This window comes from Lynx rufus, unplaced genomic scaffold, assembly GCF_022079265.1.
Source record: "Lynx rufus isolate CCGP_SWC_20201006 ecotype Redwood Valley unplaced genomic scaffold, mLynRuf1.p SCAF_21, whole genome shotgun sequence".
Lineage (NCBI taxonomy): Eukaryota > Metazoa > Chordata > Mammalia > Carnivora > Felidae > Lynx > Lynx rufus.
In genome coordinates, this window is record NW_025814836.1 from 23,192,839 (window position 1) to 23,213,817 (window position 20,979).

The 20,979-nt window shown below is 57.4% G+C and overlaps 2 protein-coding genes across 3 annotated transcripts; one reads left to right on the top strand and one right to left on the bottom strand.

The window, feature by feature from the left end:
- Positions 1-1,747: 1,747 nt before the first annotated feature.
- Positions 1,748-16,215, bottom strand: UNC45A (unc-45 myosin chaperone A). 2 transcript variants are annotated; one of them, XM_047086730.1, is made up of 20 exons: positions 16,175-16,215; positions 15,787-15,948; positions 15,517-15,553; positions 15,039-15,214; positions 11,909-12,001; positions 11,276-11,443; positions 9,879-10,047; positions 9,421-9,591; positions 8,100-8,271; positions 7,192-7,492; positions 6,286-6,380; positions 5,915-6,056; positions 5,393-5,533; positions 5,063-5,190; positions 4,810-4,876; positions 4,283-4,396; positions 3,950-4,065; positions 2,981-3,098; positions 2,742-2,897; positions 1,748-2,590 (listed from the first exon to the last, which is right to left on the bottom strand). In XM_047086730.1, exons 1-20 carry the CDS (start codon positions 16,178-16,180, stop codon positions 2,333-2,335), a joined length of 2,790 nt encoding a protein of 929 aa, XP_046942686.1. In that variant the 5' UTR covers positions 16,181-16,215; the 3' UTR covers positions 1,748-2,332. The 2 variants fall into 2 exon arrangements, with proteins under 2 accessions (XP_046942686.1, XP_046942684.1); XM_047086728.1 differs by having other exon boundaries at positions 16,130-16,194.
- Positions 16,216-19,032: 2,817 nt separating this feature from the next.
- Positions 19,033-20,651, top strand: HDDC3 (HD domain containing 3). The gene is made up of 4 exons (XM_047086753.1): positions 19,033-19,164; positions 19,476-19,531; positions 19,642-19,882; positions 20,189-20,651. The coding sequence occupies exons 1-4, from the start codon at positions 19,053-19,055 to the stop codon at positions 20,317-20,319; spliced, it is 540 nt and encodes a 179-aa protein (XP_046942709.1). The 5' UTR covers positions 19,033-19,052; the 3' UTR covers positions 20,320-20,651.
- The last annotated feature ends 328 nt before the right edge of the window (positions 20,652-20,979 follow it).

The following is a 20,979-nucleotide window of genomic DNA, read 5'->3' on the forward strand; positions in this document are numbered from 1 at the left end:
CGAGAACGGAGGCACTTTCCCTGTCCTCCCTTGGACTCAAGCAAGCTGGGCGTCGCCCAGAGTGGGCACCAGGTATTTAAGTGGCCTCTCCCTTAGACGTTGGCCTAGGATCTGAGCACCTCCAGCTCCAAATTCCCAGTGTCAGGCACGTTATCCCGTGTAATCTTGGGAACCAGAATTCCCATTTGACAGAGGAGACTCCCAGAGAAAGTAGCCTTTACAACCACATTGTGCTCCTCCCACCAGCGCAAAGCGGAGCGCTTGGGAGACAGTGCCCTGTGCAGGTTACAACCAGCTCCAGGGTTCACACGTTTGCCTCTGCAGGTGGCCGTGTCTGTGTCCTTGGCCAATTAAGCTCTCTGAGTCCGATTCCGTTTCTTCCGTTTTACAAAAGCAAGGGGTAGGAAAGGGCGCTGTCTGTACCTACCCCGTCTGCGTGGAACAGATGGAAAAACGGGTTTAAGTACTGGCACATATCACGATAGGCACAAGGGAAGTACTGGTTTATTAAATCCAGTACTTAGAGTGAATTTAAAAAACACCAGTGGTACTGGTTTTCCAGGGACCTATATAAAAATAATTTCAACTGGACCTCACCTAGTCATTTATTCGTTCTACAGGCATTTATTGATTCCTTGCTCGGGGCCGATGAGAAAGACAGCTGTCTGTCCCCGAGGAGCTCACACATAGAGGGGAGACAAATCCACAGTTCAGTGGTTACAAAAGCAACGCCGCTTCTTCCGTACAGCATGCTCGGCCTGATCAGAATTTCACATTTTCAAGCGTTGTAAGTCAGCTACTGGGTCCCTTCTGCGACCAAACCTCCTTGACCCGGACCTGGGTTCCTAATCCCTTCCGTGTAGTCCCAACCCAAGGGAGTCTCTGACCTCGTTCCTGACCCTGTGCCCTCCATCCTCTCGGGCAGCTCCTTCCGACCAGCACTCTAGAGGGAGGAAAAGCGGGGGAGCAGGGCAGCCGTCCAGGAACGGCGTGCCAGGCCCTGGAAGGACCCGGCTGACAGCCGCCGCGGAGGAAAGGTTTGAAGAGCCGCGCCCCGAGCGAGGCGCCCATTGGCTGCCGCAGCCTCCCCCGGCCAATCGCCGGCGCGAAGGTGACGTCCCGTTCGGGGCGGCGCTCACCTCGCCGGCCGCGGTCAGCGCTGCGGTCTGTTCAGCTCGAGTTCCGTCAAGCCGGCCCCGGGGCTTGCGCTGGGCCGCTGCGCCCTCGGTGTGAACGAGGTAACCTCCGGTGGGCGCGGACCCGAGGCAGAGGTCGGGTCGGACGGCCCCGCCCTACGCAGCCACGCGCGGGGCCGCGGAACTCGGGTCAGAATCCAAGTCGAAGGGCTGGCGAGGAGCCACTGCGGAGACACGTGCTCCCTGTCATTCCCCTCACTCCGGGACCGCGGCAGCTCACCCACACGCGCCGGACCGATGCCCGACAGGAAGCAGCCGTACTAGGCGGGAGCCTCGGCGAGCTTAACCTTCCATTGGCTCGGGACCTGTCACTCATCTGTGTGAACCAATGAGCCTCAGTCTGGGCTCCCAGAACGGAAGCAGGCTTCTCGCGGACTGCCCGCCCCGGCAGGTCAGGGAGCTCTTGCCCTCACCTGTTTCAGCTCAGGGTTTTTTTCCAGGAGGGAAGAGCATGCCCCGAGGACACACCCGCCCCAAATCCAGAGCAAGGCCCGAGTGGAGGCCACTGGGAAGTCTCAATACAAAGACAAAAATATTGAAGGGGCAGCATCTAGGAGTCCAAACCCATTTATTCCCAAGCGACGGAACAGATTTTTATTAGCTTCCTAGGTTTACCCCTTGACCCTCGAGCAGAATTAAAAAGCAACTCAGCAGGCTCCAGGGTGGAGAAGCCATTGGATTCCCTCCGTCCAGGGGGCTGTGCTGTGTAGCTCCGCTGTAGACTCAACCAGGCCTGGCTCACAGCCAGCCCTCCCTGCCTCGGGACAGGGCACACATTTCACGTCCTATACTTAGAGGGTCGAGGCAGTCCCGCTAGCAGGCTCGGGAGTTGCTCCCAGCTGGTGAGGCTGCTTGATGCGCCCTTTCCCAATGCCGGGAACCCACAGGCTGGGTTAGGATGCACCTTCCCCATTCCCAGCTCTCTACAGTAGTACAGGAAAAGGGCTCTGCTGCGTGAGGTTGGAGGCAGTGCTGGCAGAGCAGGGCTGTGACTGAAGGTGGTCCCTGACTTAGCAGAGGACGTCAAAGGGCAGCTACAGACAAGCCAGTGTGCCGCATCCCAGCCCCCACCAGCCCAAGCTGCGTATGTCCCCCCTCCTCTGCTGCAACAGGTGACGTGTGCATGAGGCAGCCCCTCATTCTCCATCCTGGTTGGGTTTGATAAGCCCGTATTCCACCGCTTTTGCCAGGCAAGCTGCGGCAGCCCTTGTGACAGGGCTTTCCTTGCCCTTAGCCAGCACCGACAGGATCTCCAGCACTTCGCTCTCCATCAGGCTGCTGGCTATGTCTTTCGAGGCCTCCACCATGTTCAGTGCCACCACGGCACCCCGGTGCTGTAGCTCCTGGTTGGAGCTTAGAAGCAAGGCCTGCAGGATCTCCAGCCAGTGCGTGGTCTGCGGGAAACAGGGCAGTGCCACCACCGAGCGACAGGCTCAACCCTGGCAGAAGCACATCTGCGTGCCCTGGGATCCCCCCCACACCCCACCAACCGCCAGCATGCAAGGAGTTCCTGGCCCACCTTCCCTCCCACACCGAGGCACTGACCACTTGGGGGATGCGGCTGCAGAGGGAGGGCCGCATGGAGGTGAGCATGGCCAGGCCCCCAGCAGCTGCCCGCCGCAGCAGCTCGTCGTCCTCCCCGCTATACAGCACCAGCAGCTTCAGCCGGTCGTTGCCCTTGGCTTCAAACAGGTCCTGCACCTGCAGCCAGAAGAGGGGAGGGGACGGAGTCGGCTGGGGCAAAGCCTGGCGGGACACAGGTACTTCTGCAGACCAGCCCTCACCTCCTTGCTCATAGCCAAATTACACATGCACTCCGTGGCTGCCCGGCGGATCATCTCGTGCTCCTCGAACATATAGCCCTCAATCATGGGCACGGCCTTCTCCTTCAGGATCTTCTGCCTGTAGGGCCGAGGGTGGAAAGGTGAGCCTCCGCATCCACCTCCCCCACCCCAGTGTCCCCACACAATCGAGCCCCAGGCCAAGGATTTCCCAGGGGGTATATCCAAAGACCCTCCTGCACCAGGTATGAATGGCACTGCTTTCCAGCTTCTTAAGCAGGCCTGGGGGACAGCATGGGACCGTGGAAAATGCTCTACAGTAGGAGTTAGGAGACCAGGGGGCTGGTGATGGTGATGCTAACAGCTAACATTTAAGCACCTACCCTGACCCCGAACTTGGACTATCTTTCTTAGTCCTCACCACGGCCCTATGGTGTAGGTGCAGGTATGATTATAACTGTTTTGCACAAGAAGAGACCAAGGCTGAGTCGTGGATAATAGGGCCAATATCACAATTAGTAGCAACAGCTGACACATGTTGACTGGGCACGTTGCTGGGAGCCACGTTCTGTGTACTAAGTGCTTTTGCCTGCGTTTTCTCATTTACCTCTCCTTGCTACTACCCCTGTAGTACCTATGGGTACTATAACCATCCCATTTCCCAGAAGGAAAACGGAGGCACAGAGCAGCACTCGTTTGAGGTTGAGGTTGCACACCGGTAACCAGTGAAGTCAGGATTTAATAAACCTGGGCGGTCTGACTCTAGAGCTCGCACTGTCGCTGCCCAATGCCTTGCCCACTCGTGGAACGCTGGCCTAGTCAAAACTGGCCTGTCTCCCCAGCTACATAATACACAGAGGTCACCGAGAGGCTCAAATAAAGCAATGACCCAAGAGTGCTCTTCACGCTGTCAAGTGCAGTCCTGGGGTAAATGCCCTCCCTGCCCAGGCCCCCTGTCCCGAGGGACCTTACCGGAGCCTCTCACTGATCCCCGCCAGGTTGGTCAGAGCCATGAGTGCCTCGAAGTTCTGCAAGCCTGAGCAGTTGAGGTGCAACAGGGAGACGAGGGGCCGGACCACCTCGTAGATCTGTGATACATCCACCTGTCAGGGCCACTCACCCCGCCCCCACCGCCCTCAGGGGCAGAGCCCGCCCTCAGAGAGAAGGCCACCCTCCCCACACCAGGGCTCAGCAAAGCTGCCACGTCCTGTCAGTCCCAAGGAGGAGCCACAGCCCAGGTCAGAGGCCACCAGGGCCCAGTGAGAGGTGGAGGAGAGGCCAGGGCTGGGGCAGCAGGACACATACCCGCTCTCCAGGAAAAGTCATCTCTGGGTTGGAGGTGATGGTGAGCTTGGCAAGAGCCTGGGCAGCCTTTGTCTGCCCCACATCAGTGCCTTCCAGGGCCAGTGGGAGCAGAGCCTGTGGGGACAAGCCCATGAGTGTCCGAGATGTGTCCTAGCAGGTCAGGCCCAAACCACCAGGCCCTGAGCCCTGACCGGGTGCTCGCCTCTCTCCTCCCCCGGGCTTGACCACATTGCTCAGATCTCTTCATGTCTCCCAGGCATCCCCTTAAGCTGCCCAAACACTTCGGGAAACACCTATTAAGGGCCAGCCACGGCTTGTGCTGGGCCCCAGACCATGCAGGTCAGTGACACGAGGGAGAGGAGGAGAACTTGGGACCTGAATCGGCACAAACCTGCCCTCGTCGGCATCACTCACTCGGCAGGAGGATGTTCCTGCCGGTCATTCGTAATGCCTCCCGGCCTCGTCTCCAGTGTGGCGGCCGCTGACTCACGTTTTACAGACCACCAGGAAGGAGCGTGCAAGCTTACCTTGCCCCCTCCCTGAGCAACCACAGTGCCGCGGTCTTCTACATCGTCCACCAAAGCCAGGAAGACCCTGCGGGGAGAGGGTGAAGGTGGGCAGGGGCCGGGGCTCTGGCTCACACCGCACCGTCTGGGCTCAGCGAAGGCAGGAAGCTACACGGTGGCCCCTCACTCCCAGAGGCCCGCAGCCCCGGGGACCTGCTCCTCTGCAGTTACACGGACCGTCTCGAGGCTTCTGGCTGCGCCGAGGCGGCCTCACCTGGAGAGCAGCTCTCGGCAGGAATTGGTCAGCACGGGGCTCTCGGTCTTCACCATGCACGTCATGGCCGACACCACGCCCGCCGCCAGCAGCTTCTTCACCCGAGCCCGCACGAAACCTGCTTTGTCCTGGGTGGGGAGGCAGCTTATTAGCAGAAGAGCCTTGGCTGGCTGGACAGGAAAAGGGGGACCCTCCATACAGCACAAACTGATGAACAGGAGTACAAAGGGAAAGAAACTTGCTCACACGGAAGTTTAAGCTGCTGTGGATGCCCCAGGTCAACTGGTCCCAAAGGCACAGAGGCCCCCAAAGCCTCTCAGGCTCGCTCACCTTGGGGTGCTGCTCCGGAACATGCTGCTTGGCGTACTTGGCCAGCTCCACCATCTTGGGGTCCGGCTCCTCATAGTCGTAGCTGTTGGTGCAGTTCACCAGTGCCGAGGCCACCGCAAAGAGCACCGACCTCTCCTCGGACTGCCGGCAGCAGAGGGGCGGTCAGCCGGCCATCCCGGGGCAAAGGAGCATGGGACAAATGCTGCCCAGGCCACCGACTCTACCCCCAGCGGGACCGCTCGGGCACCGGGATGAACGTGGGAACCTCCCAGGCCCAAGCTGGCCCCAGACTTTGGGAGCTCACACACCCGACCCCCCGAACTCCTCCAAAGAGACCATCCATCCTGTCTGACGCCGCAGGTGCAGCCCAGCAGGTCTACGCCACGGAGCACCCACGCGGGCTGCCAGCCCTCCCCACCCATCCGAGGCCACAAGAGCCTATGGCCGAGGCCTGCCAAAAGAGCTCGGTAAGTTCTAATCCTAGACGCTGTTCCCAGAGGACTACAGGAAGCCACGAGCTACCCTGCTGAGCTGGAACAGAGCCTTCAGGGCGGCCTCATCTTCCACGAACTCTTCCTTCACATCGGCATCGAAGGTGAGGTAGGCCAGGCCCTCCACTGCCCAGCGCCGGGTGCCTGCATCGATGTGGTCATTGCACAGCCACCTAGGGACATGTGGGGCGGCGGATGACCATCAGAAGGGCTGGGGGAAGGGGCCGCCAAGACCGAGCGGGCAAAGCCACAGGCTTGTGCACCCCCCCACGCACGAAGCAGTTCACGTGGCAGGATCCGGGAGGGTCTGCCTGGAGGAGAGCAGGGTCATGAGGAGGTGCCACCCTCCACCCAGACCTTTCTCTCGAAGGTGGGGAGCCACGGCAACACCAAATAACTCACTTTCGACACTGCTTGGCGAGTTTGAGAGTAGAGCCTTCGGCAAACTGCTTCATGCTGAAGTCCGTCCCTCCAGCCGAGCCGAGCTTGCACAGCCCCTGGAGGAGGCGGCGAGAACCAGCTGTCGGTCTCCGGGGATGGAGGCAGAGCTGGGCTCCTCTGAGCCCGGCTCTCTCCCTGACATTCTGCCCGGCCCTCTGGAGGCCACGCACATCCACCCCAGGCTACCACCTGCAGCACCGGCAGCAAATCAGCTACGGGGGTGGCCACGTGACACGCATCTGGAGAGACTGGCGTATCGTCCCCTGCGCAGGCCTGGATCCCGGCCCCTCCAGATCTACCCCTGGACTTGCTCTGTTCATTTCCGTGTCAGACAAAGAGCTCTTTGCAGGTGGAGCTATGACACGTGTGGCGAGAAGACGGGTGCCTCGGCCAAGGCAACATCCTCCCGGGATGGAGAAGTCCGAGACTAATCTCATTTTCTCTCTCTGGGTTTTCAGACCTCCCCAAGGAGGAGGACTGGCTTTCCCAAGCTGCATGGAGGCCATCCAGTGCTCAAGCCACCAGCACCTGGGGCCGCCTGCGGGCCCCGCCTTTCCGCATGGCCCCTTTGACTAGCCTGGCCCCGCGGTCCTCTTCCTCCTCCACCGTCTCCTCTTGGAGCTTCTCCTACCACCTCCAGGGGGCGGCATGAGTCCTCTCAGGACGAGGCTCATCTCCCCGACTGGACCATGAGCCCATGAGCCGCGTGGTAGAAGGAGCCAGGGCTCATGCCTCCGGCCTCGACGAGGCCGCGCACATCCCATATTTTCACCAGCATGTGCCGGAGCCGCACCCTGAGATACGGGCCACCCAATACCCCCGCCTGCCCACCCACCCGTGTGCCCAGCCCAGGCCGGCACGTCTCACCACCAGCGCCCGGATCCGGATGCTGTCCTTCTCGCTGCGCTTATACAGGTCCTTCAGCAGCGCGACGCCGTTGGCAGTGATGAACGAGGCCCGCTTGGCCTTGCCGGCCGCGTGGATGAGGGCCTCCACGGCTACCAGCTGCTCTTCCTCCTGCTCAGAGGCACACAGAGCGATCACGCTCTCCATGACGCCACTCAGCTCCAGGGCCCGGTTGCCGGCTTCGCATGGGCCCTGCAGGAGGCAGGACACCGTCTGGATGGCCCGCAGCTTCCCGGCCAGCCCTTGGCCCTCAAACCAGCTCCTGAGGGGCACAGGGTGACAGCTGTCACACCAAAGCTGACATAACGGGACCCTCCTTCCCCCCCCCCCCCCCTTCCCGTCCACCAGCCAGGCATCTGCACTACTTAGGCGGGAACAGCAAGAAAAGCCACCAATGGGAAGCCTAGAACGTTCCCCGGGAGGCCAGCTGCCCATTTTCTCTCTCTGGGCTTTCAGGCCTCCCCTGATTATATGCCTGACATAGGTTACTCTCGCTCACACCACCGTCCACTGCCTTTCCTGTACTCATCAAGACCTGAAATTGTTCTGCTTAGCTTACGACGTGTCTTCAGCCCCACCCGTCGCCTCCGTAAGGGTAGGAGGACTATCACGCTTCACCACCGTGTGGGAACGGATACACAGCAAGTGCTCAGGAAGCACAGGGAGCGCTCGAGGACATCGCTGCATCGTAGAACGGATCATAGAACGTCCCCGGGGAGGCCACTTTGGGGAAAGAAGTGTCCCCGTCCCCGGCTAGGCCTCCCCCAGGCTGCTCTCCCTGCTGAAAACCTTTCCCTGCCACCCTTCCCTGAGGGGTCAGGACTCCTGTCGGAGCCCCCGGCAATGAGACAAGGGGCCAGTTCCCTTACTTGATGTAGTTTTCGCAGAGTCGGTGGAAATTCTCCCTCTCAGCATCACACTTCAGGTCATCGAAAAGCTTGCTGAGGAGGACGGAGGCGCTCATGCGGCTGTTCGCCGTCACCATGAGTTCCCCAGGAGGGTCCTGCACAGAGCCCCCCACCTCCAGAATCTTTTTCAGGCCTGAAAAGACACACTATTTAGGCAGCAGAATGCTAGTTCCAACCCCTAGCGGCAAAGGGAGGACGCTCCCTGGGAGAGGCACGGAGAAGAGGGACCTCTCAGGGACAAGGGCATAGGGCGTGGACAGCCACACGCAAAGCAGGCTCAGAGAGCATGGCCAGCTAACCACCACTGCCTATGGAGGCGGCTCTGGGGTCGGGGAAGGAACTCAGAAGTGAGGACCGCATGGGGGCACCTGGGTGGCTCAGTCAGTTACACATCTGACTTCAGCTCAGGTCATGATCTCTCAGGTTCGTGAGTTCGAGTCCCACGTCAGGCTCTGTGCCGACAGCTCAGAACCTGGAGCCTGCTTTGGATTCTGTGTCTCCCTTTCTCTCTGTCCTCCCCCACTCATGCTCTGTCTCTCCTTTCCCTCTCTCAAAAAGAAACATTAAAAAATAAATAAAACTAAAGAAGTGAGGACTGCATGGTGGCCCTACCCATGGGGCCAAATGTTCTGGGGACTCTGAGGCTCCTGGTCTGTAAAACTGAAGGGGAAAATAACACCCATGGCTCACACCATGACTGGGACACTGAAGGATGAGCCCCCGATAAATGTATTCATGCAGGGACTTTGCCAAACCTTCCTCACTTACGTTTTAAGGGAAAAGAGAAGTACGAATTAGTTAATGAATATATGCGTGTATGTATGTACGTATGTAATACTCTTTTAAAGTACTCTCTCTGCCCAATGCAAGGCTCGAACTCATGACCCCAAGATCAAGAGTTGGTGTGTTCCACCGACTGAGACAGCCAGGCGCCCTGAGAAGTATGAGAAGTATGAATTTATATAGTAAACTTCTAAGCATTTCTTCTCTGAGTATAGAAGTAATTTACACTCACTGAAAAAACTTCAAATACAGACAGCTGGTCCAGCCTCCCCCTTAACCTGCGTGCAACGCCTGCTCGATGTACAAGCATGTGCACATGCTCACGGCTGAAGGGTCTAACTCTGAGTTCTCTAAGGATACGATGCAGCCACAGGGTACACTTCAGTGCAGACATATGGCAGGGAACAGTCCCCACTGGGGATAACTCGGCCCAGTCACCCAAGCAAGATGTAACACATACGCTCAGTAACCTTGTCCTTCTTTAAAACTGATCACCAACCTTGGTCAATGACCCAGAGGGTGAGGCTGTTGTTGGGGTCCTTAAGAGACTTCCGGGGCACTGTTTTAATCAGGAGGGTCAGAGCATTGTCCCGACCTTGACCAGAGACCCCCACCTCAGTCAGTAGTTCCAAGAGGTTACTAATAAGGATCTTCAGCTCCCGGGCAGGATCTGGCAATGAAAAGACATTAGTGGGCTCCACAGTGGCCCAGCCCTGTCTGGCCCCTGAACTTCCCCTGTAGGCCAGGGAGACACAGAAAAGGGAGACCTGCATCCTGGGCTCTGGCCTGGGCTCCAGCCTTCCCTGCAGGTACCCTGGCTTAGAACCTAGAGTCAAATACTGTCCCCAAGCCACATTCCTCAACAACCTGCAGCTGCAAAGAGCTGGCTTGTTTGGCTGAGCCCCTTCCCCCCCACGATCGCAACACCCAAAGGACGGCGGACCTGATTGTACTCACCCACAATGATGGCGCCCTCTTTGCCTCTGAAGCCTTTCTTGACGCCTTCCTTGAGGGCATCAAATATAACCTGCAGCAGGTGGCAGGCAGCCAGGGACACGGCCTGGTTTTCCACGCCCAGGATGGAGACTACCCGCCGAGTTCCCAGCACGCTCAGGGTTGCCACTGTCTGTGTGGGACAGAGAGGGACAGAGCCTCCAGTTGGTGAAGGGCAGCTACAGAGACCCCTAAGTGTGAGTTGTGAGTGTGGCCAGAGGGGGAGAAAACATCTGGGTGGAAGGACCAGCTCCAAGTGGAATCAAAGTGGGCCTGAGGGTGTGACCAGGGGTAATGCCAGGATTATTCTGCTGGAAAGGCTTCCTAAAGAAAGCATTCCAGAGGCATCCACCACTACCTCTCCTCTCCTCGGCTCCAGTGAGAGGAGACAAGGAACACTGTGGCCCCAAGAACAGCTGCTTTGGTTCGTGTTTCCCTAGCAAGGAGTCACATAAGTCTGGACAAGCTCCGGGACTCAGCTCCAGGGACACCTAGTTCCTTTTCAATGCCAAGTGTGAGGCTCTGTCTACAGTCTGGGCATGTGGACATGCATGGAACAGACTGCAAGGTCTCTCTACCCCATTTCTAAGCTGGATATTCACACTGGCACAGGCAGGAAGGCAGAAGGAGGTAGATGCAATTCGCATCGTTTCACCACTCTTAGTCTTGGGAGACCCAGAAATACAACCTGAGCTTGGCCCAAACATCTTTCACAGAATGTCCCACAGCTCCATCCCTGATCTAGGAATCACGGGTGCCTCTGGAAGGAACCAAGGCTCGAGTCCCTGTCCCCTGGGTCCAGCCTGCTCAGGCAAGAGCGAGGGCGCAGACTTCATCGGGGTAGGACTGTTCTTGTGGAACTGTCTGTACTGGATGTGCCCCGTCTATGCTGAGAATCCGTTCAGGGTCAGGCCCCGCATATGTGGTCACTGTCTCGATGGTCCAGATGCTGTGGGTAACATCACCGACCACATCATTCGCTGGAGGATGCCCCGCAGGGGAAATGCCAGTTTGATGGTTAGGGAAGGACAGGGACCCTTCTCCTGGTACCAAGCTTCTCTCACTGTGTGGACGGTGCGTGAGTCTGGGGCCAGGCATCTCTGAGCCCGCCGCACACTTTATGCCCACCAAAAGCAAGGGCTTGGGGTACCGGTGGGCTGCTTTTGCTCTTTTCAGGCCCCAGCTCATCCCAAATCACATTGGGCTTTTTCGAGCTATTTTAATTTTTCCTCTCTTGTTACAGGTCTCCTTGAACTCTGCCTTCAGTTCTTCTGGGAATACGATGAGGGGTGGGTGGGTGGGTGGAGGGAGGGACAGACAGATTGACTGAGGTAGCAACCCCGCCCCTCCGCCCCACCTACCCGAGACTGGTGCTCGGAGCAAATGCCGACCAGCGTGCGCAGAGCCGCCAGCATGAGGTCCGCCTCACCCGTGTCCAGCAGCCGTTGTAAGAGCTGAACCCCATTGCTCCGGAAGATCTTCTCAGCCCCGGCATCCTCCCGGGACAGCACCACCAGGTTCTGGGAAGCCTGTGTCAAAGGAAGTGCGCCACAAAGCGGACACTACATGCAGCACAGGCCAGGGCAAGCAGAGACCCTGAGCTCTGGACCTCACTGCTTCCACTCAGCACCTGAGTGACCTTGGCCATAAACCGAACCTCTCTGAACTGCAGTTTCCTCCTCTGTAAGTAGAAGGAAGAGCTTGCTCTCGGGATTGACGGTTAGAGTAGACGGAATCCCGAGTCCCTGGCAGAGCCCGCCTCAGTCACCTCCACGGCCCTAGCCCCTGGCAACAAGGCGCTCAGTGAACACAGGTTCCCTCTCCGTGGCTCACACTCAGGCCCCAGGCCCTGTAAGCTCTCGCTCAGGCTCTGGGAGCTCGGCTGCCTGATCTGAGGAGGCCAGCAGCAGCTTCTGGGCCAACATCAGCACACAGGGAGGGGCAGCTCCAGTGGGAGTTCAGCCCCCACTCACTCAGTCCAGACATGGATATACCTTCTGCTTTTTCTCGGTGCCTTTCTCTTGGGGGTCCAAGAGTATCTGAAACATCTGTTCCACTTTGGCGTCCGTCGAGGACATGTAGCGCACCTACGACAAACCAACAAGGCATGGAAGAAATCACTCTTTTAGCCAGAGACGTCACATTCCCTATTTGTTCTCTTCGGCTCCTCCCACGGCCTGGCTCCGGTCTCCGGGAGGCACAGCTAGGACATTCGGGTTTAGGGCGGGCACCAAGCTACCTTGGGCAGGAAGAGACTCGCCTGGCAGCTTCACCCAAACTTCCCGAGGCTGTTTTCCTCTCTGAGCGGCTTCCCGCTTGGGCAGGACAGGTGGCGCCAATGCTGAAGGCAGTGCCACTCAGAAGGGCGGGCATCCTGTTGGCCATGAGGCAACCCATTCCCACTGCTACCCTCTATGCTGTGGCAGCATGGGTACTCTGCCCACGACACAGAACTCGGCATTGACGCCTGCTGCAAGGGAGCCAGGAGATCAGGAGGTAGTTGCTAATGCTCCCTGTGGCTCCAGAACTCTCCTCTGACATCTTCTTTCTTTTTTTTTTTTTTTCATGTTTATTTATTTTTGAGAGAAAGAGGGTGCAGGTGAGGGGCAGAGAGAGAGGGAGACAGAGGAACTGAAGCGGGCTCTGCGCTGACAGCAGAGAGCCCGATGCGGGGTTCAAACTCACCAACCGTGAGATCATGACCTGGGCTGAAGCCCGACGTTTAATCGACTGAGCCACCCAGGTGCCCCTCAATCAGATTATTTAAAAAACTTGTCAGAAATCGGGGCACCTGAATGGCTCAGGCAGTTAAGCATCGGGCTTCAGCCCAGGTCATGATCTCAAGGTTCGTGAGTTCGAGCCCCGCATCGGGCTCTCTGCTGTCAGTGCAGAGCCCGCTTCAGATCCTCTGTCTCCCTCTCTCTTTCTGCTCCTTCCCTGCTCACTGTCTCAAAAATAATAAATGAAATAATAAAATAATCTGATTAAGACCATCCTAGGCCCTCCCCCCACCCAGGGTTACGGACAGGGGCACATACCTAGCCCGTGCACCACTCCCGGCTTCCCCCTTTGCATTCAGGGCAGACGGAGAAATCTGTCATGGCACATTCTGCTAGCCCCGGGCCATCTGCTTCCTAATCCTTCTCAACACAGGGCCCTAGGCAGCTCCTGCTGACCACACAGAGCTGGCATGGAGACATAACGATGTGCCTTCCCAGGTCTCAAGCTTTCAGTAAGGTGACTGCCATGGTATTTCCTGCTTTCACTGTGCCAGCGTTGTAACATCACGTTATCTGATTAATTCAAGCTTGGACATTGTTCAAGATGGTCTTCAGGAATTTTTTCTCCTAAGGTAACTTTTAAACATATGTACTATACAAACAGTGTCTGTTCCTAGATCATAAAGGTAACAGATGAAGCAAAATCTCCTTTAAAAAACCCCATCGGGGGGCGCCTGGGTGGCGCAGTCGGTTAAGCGTCCGACTTCAGCCAGGTCACGATCTCGCGGTCTGTGAGTTCGAGCCCCACGTCAGGCTCTGGGCTGATGGCTCAGAGCCTGGAGCCTGTTTCCGATTCTGTGTCTCCCTCTCTCTCTGCCCCTCTCCCGTTCATGCTCTGTCTCTCTCTGTCCCAAAAATAAATAAACGTTGAAAAAAAAAAAAATTTAAAAAAAAAACCCCATCGGGAGGGAGGGGGGGTACTGACTGGCTCAGTCGCTTAAGGGTCCGACTCTTGATTTCGACCCAGATCATGATCTCACAGCTGTGAGATCGAGCCCCACCTTGGGCTCCACACTCAGCGTGGACAGAGCCTGCTTAAGATTCTCACTCCGACTCCCTCTGCCCCTCCCCCACTCGCATGAGCGCACTCTCTCAAACAAAACATCAATCTACTCCTTTACCAAGGAGTCATGCTGTTATCATTCTGACGTCTATTTTTAAAAAGATTTTTCTTCATACTTACACACCCAAACGGACGCACAGAAAAAACATGGTATCATTTTGAGGGTGTATGTGGGGTAGTGTTTTAACATAAACGATATCATACAGTGTGTGTTACAGCCCACTTTGCTTTCTCATTTAACAAGTAGCCTCTTTCCACCTCTATACACGTGGATCTACTTATTCTTTTCAACGTTTTTTTATTTTTTTTATTTTTTTATTTTTGGGACAGAGAGAGACAGAGCATGAACGGGGGAGGGGCAGAGAGAGAGGGAGACACAGAATCGGAAACAGGCTCCAGGCTCTGAGCCATCAGCCCAGAGCCCGACGCGGGGCTCGAACTCACGGACCGTGAGATCGTGACCTGGCTGAAGTCGGACGCGTAACCGACTGCGCCACCCAGGCGCCCCCGATCTACTTATTCTTGGTGAAGACGGCATAGGAGTCTATAGTAAGGGCAGCACCCAGTTTATTTAGCCATTCCCCTATTGCCGGCGGTAAGACAAAGCTCCAATTTGATTTTTCATTACTACAAACAAGTCTGAAATAAACACACACACGCCTGCTTGTGTACATGCGCAAGGCTTCTCTAGGGAAGGTAACAAGAAGTAAACATACTGGATCACAGATATGCTCATTTAAAATTTTAAGACATATGCTAAGGAGATGTACCAATTTATACCAACTCCAACAGTGGGTGAGCAAGCCCACCACTTAAGTGTCTGCCTCCCTAATTCTAGCAGAGTGTAAAAGCTTAAAAAGTTTGCCAAATGAGCACCTGGGTGGTTCAGTTGGTTAAGCGTCTGACTCCAGCTCAGGTCATGATCTCGCGGTTCATGACTTCGAGCCCTGCCTCGGGCTCTGTGCTGACAGCTCAGAGCCTAGAGCCTGCTTCAGATTCTGGGTCTCGCTCTCTCTCTGCCCCTCCTCCGCTCGCTTGCGCGCTCTCTCTCTCAAAAATATATAAACATTAGGAAGAAAAAGCTTGCCAAAGAGACAACCAAAAAAACGGCACGTCGCTGTTATTTCTGTTTGCTTTTCCCTAAATACTAGCAAGACTGAGCCTCATTCCATAAGCTCATTTGCCATCAGTATCTCCTCTCTGTTTACACCCTTTGCCCAGATCCATTGGCCAATGTCCCTCTACCACCTCTCTCTCCTCCACCCCATGTCATTGACATACCTTCTCCTGAATCTGGCCCCCGATGTTTCTCAGGGCCTCCTGGAAAACTTTGTTCTTGGGCTCCAGGCTCACACATCTCTGCAGGTCAAGGACAGCCTGGTCAAGACGGCCCAACTTCTCTAGGGCTTGGCTGCGCCGGTAAAGTGCTTTGACATCCCCTCCGTCCTTTTCAATGGCTGAGTACAAACGGGAGCTCCGTCAGCACCCATGAGGCCACCAATCTCCAGGCAAGAGCGGTAGGGGAAAGATCTCGAGGGCCAGAGGAAGGTGGGGGGACAGATGTGGGACTCAGTAATCCAGCCTCAGAAAAGGTGAGGGTAGCTGCAGAAAAGGAAATGCCCAAGGAAGTGGGAAAGAAAGAAAGCAGAGGTGTTTCAGGGGCCAAAGGAAAAGGAGAATGTGAACATGCAGTGGTCCCAGAATCCCTGCCCCCCAGGAGAAGCCCCACAGCTCCACACCACCGCCCACAGTCCCCTACCTTTGGATGCTTCGGTTTCGGCTTTGTCGTAATCTTCCTGCAAGAAGAGGTTCAGAGGCTTGAGAGGCTGGTCATCTCCCTTTCCCAGCACTAGCGGGGCAGCAGGGTAGTTCCCTAGAGCCACTCGATTCACCACCACCCGGAGGCCCAAGAGACATCAGACCAGTGTAGGTGGCCTGGGAAGGTGAATGCCCAACCGGGGCCCAAGCAGCAGCGAGACGGGGAAACCGGGCCGTGGCAGGGCAGAGGAAGGGCAGTGGGCTCCCTCACCAGCTTCAGGTGGCAGGCGGCCCGGTTTCGGTGCAGGATCGCCTGGTCCTGAGGCGTCGCACCCAGACCCAGGGCCTGAGTGTAGGCCGTCAGGGCGCCCTCGTAGTCCCCGCATTTGAACAACTCGTTGCCCTCCTTCCGCAGCTGCTCCACTGAGCTGGCCTGTGGAGGGAATGGGTGGAAACACTGGGGGTGGGCTCCAGCCAGGGCCGGGGAGCGGGGAGAGAGGAGACTGGGGGTCAGGGGCAAATCCCATGGAGGGCCAAGACTTGGGGAGAAGGAGGGTCGGGAACGGTCAGAACAGGTGGGAAGTAGCCATGGCGCGGGCGGGACGGGTACGCACCCCGGGGGCGGCCGGCCGGGGCTCGGGGGTGCCTGGACCACTCACAGTCATCGCGGAGCCACAGTCCAAGGCGCGCGCAAGCGCAGTCTCTGGGGCGGGGTGGGATCAGGCTCCGGAATCTGACGTCGGCCGCCCCGCCCCGGTCCTGCGTCAGAGCGGGTGTCAGGGAAGGGGCGGGGCCAACGCGAGAGCGCGCCGGGCGAGGGGGCGGGGCTCGGGTCCGCGGCGCAGAGTAGCCGTGGGCGCGCCTAGTGTGTTCCAGCCGAGATCCGCAGGGGGCGCGCGGCAGAGGACCCAGAGGGAGGCCCGAGGCTGCCTGGGCGCCGACCCCCTGCCCGACTGCGGCAGAAGTGCACGAGGTCGGCGGTCATCAGGGCCACGAGCAGCAGGGTATAGAGGCCCAGCGCTAGGAGCGGACCCCGGCCCCTGTGGGAGAGGCGAGAGTATCAAGGTGCTGGCCCCAGCCGCGCGCTCACTGCTGCAGCCTTTGGGTTACTGAGCCCCTTAGAGTCCGGAGAAAGCTCGGGACACCCCTCTCCCCGGATAAATATAGAATTCCTAACTAGAAATTCAGAGGGCTCGCAGGTGCCGTGAAACCATTCATGGACGGATTCAGGATTGAAAACCCCACCCATAACGGGTGTAATCCTCGGACTACAAAATCCTCTTAGTCTAGACACCCGTCCCACCCCGCCCCAGCCCCTCGATGCATGCAGTGGCTCCCTGTTACCCGCTTACACAGCCTCCTGAACTTCCTCCACAAAACTGTTTGTAATCAGGCATTCACGCGATTTTCTGTTCGAAGTCGGCCCCTCCACTAGTCTGTACTAAGCCTTCCGCCCCAGAATTTAAAAACAGAGCCCCGGATGCTGGAACACCCTGTCTGGATCCCAGTGGCTCTGGGGCTGGTGTTCTCACCTGAGGAGGGGTGGGGGCGGAAGGGCGGACAGGTTGACCTGGTACAAGGCCTCGAATTCAGCCCGGGTGCAGCAGGAGCCCCCTGCAGCCTGCAGGTGACAGCAGTAAGCTTCCTCCGGGGTATCCGACAGCCGAGGACAGAAAAAACCGGGGTAGTGGCGGCCATCAGCATCCCAGCTAGTCTGGCACAAGTGGGGGTGGTGGGCCAGTGCTGAAGGGAGGAGCAAGGGGGCTGGAGACGGGCAAGAATGGTCTGCCCACACCCCACTTCGACCCCTCTGGAGAGTGAAAAGGACCGTTCTCAAAAGCGCAGATTCCTTTCTCCCCACAAGCTCCCCAGAGCAGCCCATCCCCTGCTGAAATGATAGGGGATCTGAAGAGGGGCACGCGCAGAGGGGAGAGGAGAGCGCTGTACCTGAAAGAGAGATGGGCTGAGCAAGCGTCACCCAGCTGAAAAGCAGCAGTAGCCCCGCGCTGAGGGCTGTGAGCAAAAGGCCCAGCCTCCTCTGAAAGTCCATGCGCGGTCACCTCCACCTCGGTCCTGGCCGTGGGAACCCCGACATCTCTCTTTCTAAGCCATGGCTGCAGACAGTAAGGAAATAAAAATCAAAACCACAAGGCCCCTGGGCACCACTAATACAAACCTGGAGCTTCTCTGTCACCAACCTCTAGAGAGAGATGAAAGGGACTGAGTTTCTATCTTCTGATGGAAAACATGGGGACTGTGTCTCCAAGCTGCCTAAGGTTTTCTGAGCTGAAGGGGGAAAGCCTCAGAAGACCAGAAGGCAGAAGCAAGCATGAGAGAGAAGCTGAGCCGTGAGCCTGACGAACAGACAAGCGTTTCTGTCTACGCACTCTCACCTCCCAGGCTGTTGTGGAAGCCTTGGGAATTCTGATAGTTCCATTTCAGGCCCCAGGGACCTCAGTGACAGCTCTGGAGCTTTCCTCCCTAACTTCTGCATCGTGACAACCACCAAGACTAGCTGCAAAACAAGGGCAAGTCCTTCCATTAACTTTTCCCTTGAGCCCTCATCTGCCCCAGCTACCACCCGAAAGCACAGAAGCTACCCGTCTGACTGGAGAACTGTACCTCACGACTAGCCAGTCCCCGTGCACGGGAGAAGCTCTCCCAGGGTCCCCGGGTCTCTCTTGCCCCTTAAACCTCACAGATCCCATCTGCTGTGACAGGGGATTTCTCTAGGAGGCTGATGGCCACCAGCCAGCAGTGTTAAGTGTTATCCTAGGGCCTACTGAGGCCTGACAATGCCACGCTCCCAGAACAGCAAGACAACAGTTATCCCCCGAGGGGCCCACAGCAGGTGCCTGGGGACTGAAGCAGGAACACTTATGGCACAAGAAAGAAATGCAAACATTTTGTCCAGGCACCTGAGAACAAAGAAGACAGTTCTTGCAGAAACATCACTGCCGCCTGTGAGTCTACTGGGCAGGCTTCTAGTGTAGGCTCCAATTTCCAGAAGATCAGGCCCAAAGGTGAGGCTCCCATGCCCATAGCAACCAGTCCCATCCCTGCAGGGAAAACCACTTTGGGACCACTTTGAGAATTTTCAGAGCATTGACAGATTGAAGGTTGTCTTTTCATGGGAGGAGAGGATCCTCCTGGGAGAGGCTGTCTTTGACCCCAGAGGCCAGGTGAACGCCCTTCCTCCAAGGTACCATAGCCCCCTATGTCTTCCAGCCCTGGATGTGGCACACTGTGAGGACACTGTCTTATTTCTTGTTTGTCTTCCTCCTTCCCCGAGACTGTGGCCTCCCAGGGAGCCCCGCCATGTTCTTCCTGCACCCTCCGGAGAGCGCCTGCGCCAGGGGCTGCGAGGCTGAGGGCAGCTCCCAAACTCCCTTACTCTCTCCGCCAGGATATCAGCTGCAGAGAACCAGTCTGAGCCAGAACCCCCCCCCGGCCTCCGAGGCGCCAGGGGGCGCTGTGAACGCTCCGTCCCGGGCTCCAGGGACTCTGGGGACCTCAGTCGCCTGCCCCACCCCGGCGATGGGCTCCGAGGCCACGCAGCTAGTGGAGGCTGCCGACTTCGCAGCTCGCAAGCACCGACTACAGCGGCGGAAGGACCCCGAAGGGACACCCTACATCAACCACCCTATCGGTGGGCGCACCGCCTCGGGAGCAGCCGCAGCGGCGTCTAGGGGGTGGGGACCGGGACGGGAACGCGGAGGGCCTACACCTCATTGAGCACCCGCTCTGTACCAGGCTTTGTGCCAGGCACCTTTCGTGTTTAAGCCTCACAACAACCCGGGGCGGTAGGCATCACTGTTCCTCTGCACAGTTGACACCCAAAGAGAGTAAAGGACTTGCCCAAGGTCATCTGGCTAGTGAGAAGCCACACCTGGCTCTACAGAATCCACAACACGCAGCCTGGGACTCCCTCAGTTCTGACTTCCTGCTTTGCCCCGTCAGGTGTGGCTCGGATCCTGACCCATGAGGCGGGAGTCACTGACATTGTGGTGTTACAGGTAACTCTCGTCGTTCCTCCACTAGGAGCTAGGGTGGGGATCAGGGGCCCCGTTCAGCCCTGAGCACCCCTTGGCTGGAGCCGCAGGGCTAAGTGGAAGCCTGTCCCCAGGCAGCGCTGCTCCATGACACAGTGGAGGACACAGACACCACCCTGGATGAGGTGGAGCTGCACTTCGGGGCACAAGTGCGGCGCCTGGTGGAGGAGGTAACAGATGACAAGACTCTGCCCAAGCTGGAGAGGAAGCGGCTGCAGGTGGAGCAGGCTCCCCACAGCAGTCCCGGGGCTAAACTGGTGAAGCTGGCAGACAAGCTGTACAATCTGAGGGACCTGAATCGCTGCACCCCAGAGGGTACGCTCCCCCCACCTGCCCTGAGGGGAAGGGGAGGGACGCCCACCTTCCCCAGGCACAGGTTGGTCAGTTCCCCTGGAAAGAAAAGAGCCTGGGCTTTCTTGTTGACTCCCCAAGCTAATACTAGACCACTCTGGTCTCCTTTCACACCGTAGAAATAACAGTAACTGGGCCCAGGGCAAGTGTTCTGGACAGATCCCAGCAGGCACTCATCTCATGGCCGGGCACCACGCCCTCCAGGAAGTGGGCAAAATCCAATACTGTCCTGGATGTCCTAGGAGCAGTTTTCTGTCCGTTCTCATGCAGGATGGTCTGAACATCGAGTCCAGGAATACTTCGAGTGGGCGGCGCAAGTGGTGAAGGGGCTTCAGGGAACAAACCGACAGCTGGAAGAGGCTCTAAAGCAGCTGTTTAAGGAGCGGGGGCTGACACTCTGAGCAGTGCTTGCAGCCACCAGGTGGCCCAGACTTCAGCCTCCTCCGGCCAGAAAGGAATCATATTCCAACCTTTTGGTGCCTCTGGATCTCACTCCCTGATTTATTCAGCCCAGATATCTCTCAATGTTTCCTGCCAACTAAGCTGAGCCCTGGATTGAGGAAATCAGATGCAGCTCATCCATTTCTAACGCATTTACTGCCCCTTCTCCTTGGGTCTCTTTGCTATTTTGCATGGGCCAAAACCCTGCCCCCCTCCGCCCCCCCCCCGGGACTTGGGCTTATATAAACACGCATAAGTCATTATGGAAAATAAAACATTTTGGGTAAAGTGTTAAGTTCTTGCTGCTCCTTCCCCAACCTCCTGAATGGGGAACTGGGATGCGAGATTCAACATGTCAGGGTTCCAATTGTGTGTCCCCCGGGGAAAGGTTCCTCAGGTTGAGCGCCTCAACTCCTCTGAGCCTGGTTTCCTTAACAGTGAGACAGGCTGTGTAATTATTAGGGTTGGATTATGTGACGTCTCAGATGGAGCCTGACACATAGGTGCTCAAAAAATGGTAGTCGTCGCCCTCCTTAAGAAAACGGGATGGGATGACTGACGTTTTGGAAAGGAATGACACCTGCTTACTGGCTGCTCTTGCTGAGCCCTGGAGAGACCCC

Bases quoted from the DNA above. Each gene is read 5' to 3' on its own strand.
- UNC45A (XM_047086728.1), bottom strand. From the start codon at position 16,180: ATGACTGTGAGTGGTCCAGGCACCCCCGAGCCCCGGCCGGCCGCCCCC. The intron at 8,272-9,420 runs GTTGGTGATCAG...GTGTCTTTTCAG, and splicing joins CCTCTGGGTCATTGACCAAG to GCCTGAAAAAGATTCTGGAG. The intron at 4,397-4,809 runs GTAAGCTTGCAC...TTGTCCCCACAG, and splicing joins TTGCTCAGGGAGGGGGCAAG to GCTCTGCTCCCACTGGCCCT.
- HDDC3 (XM_047086753.1), top strand. From the start codon at position 19,053: ATGGGCTCCGAGGCCACGCAGCTAGTGGAGGCTGCCGACTTCGCAGCT. The intron at 19,165-19,475 runs GTGGGCGCACCG...TTGCCCCGTCAG, and splicing joins CTACATCAACCACCCTATCG to GTGTGGCTCGGATCCTGACC. The intron at 19,532-19,641 runs GTAACTCTCGTC...GCCTGTCCCCAG, and splicing joins CTGACATTGTGGTGTTACAG to GCAGCGCTGCTCCATGACAC.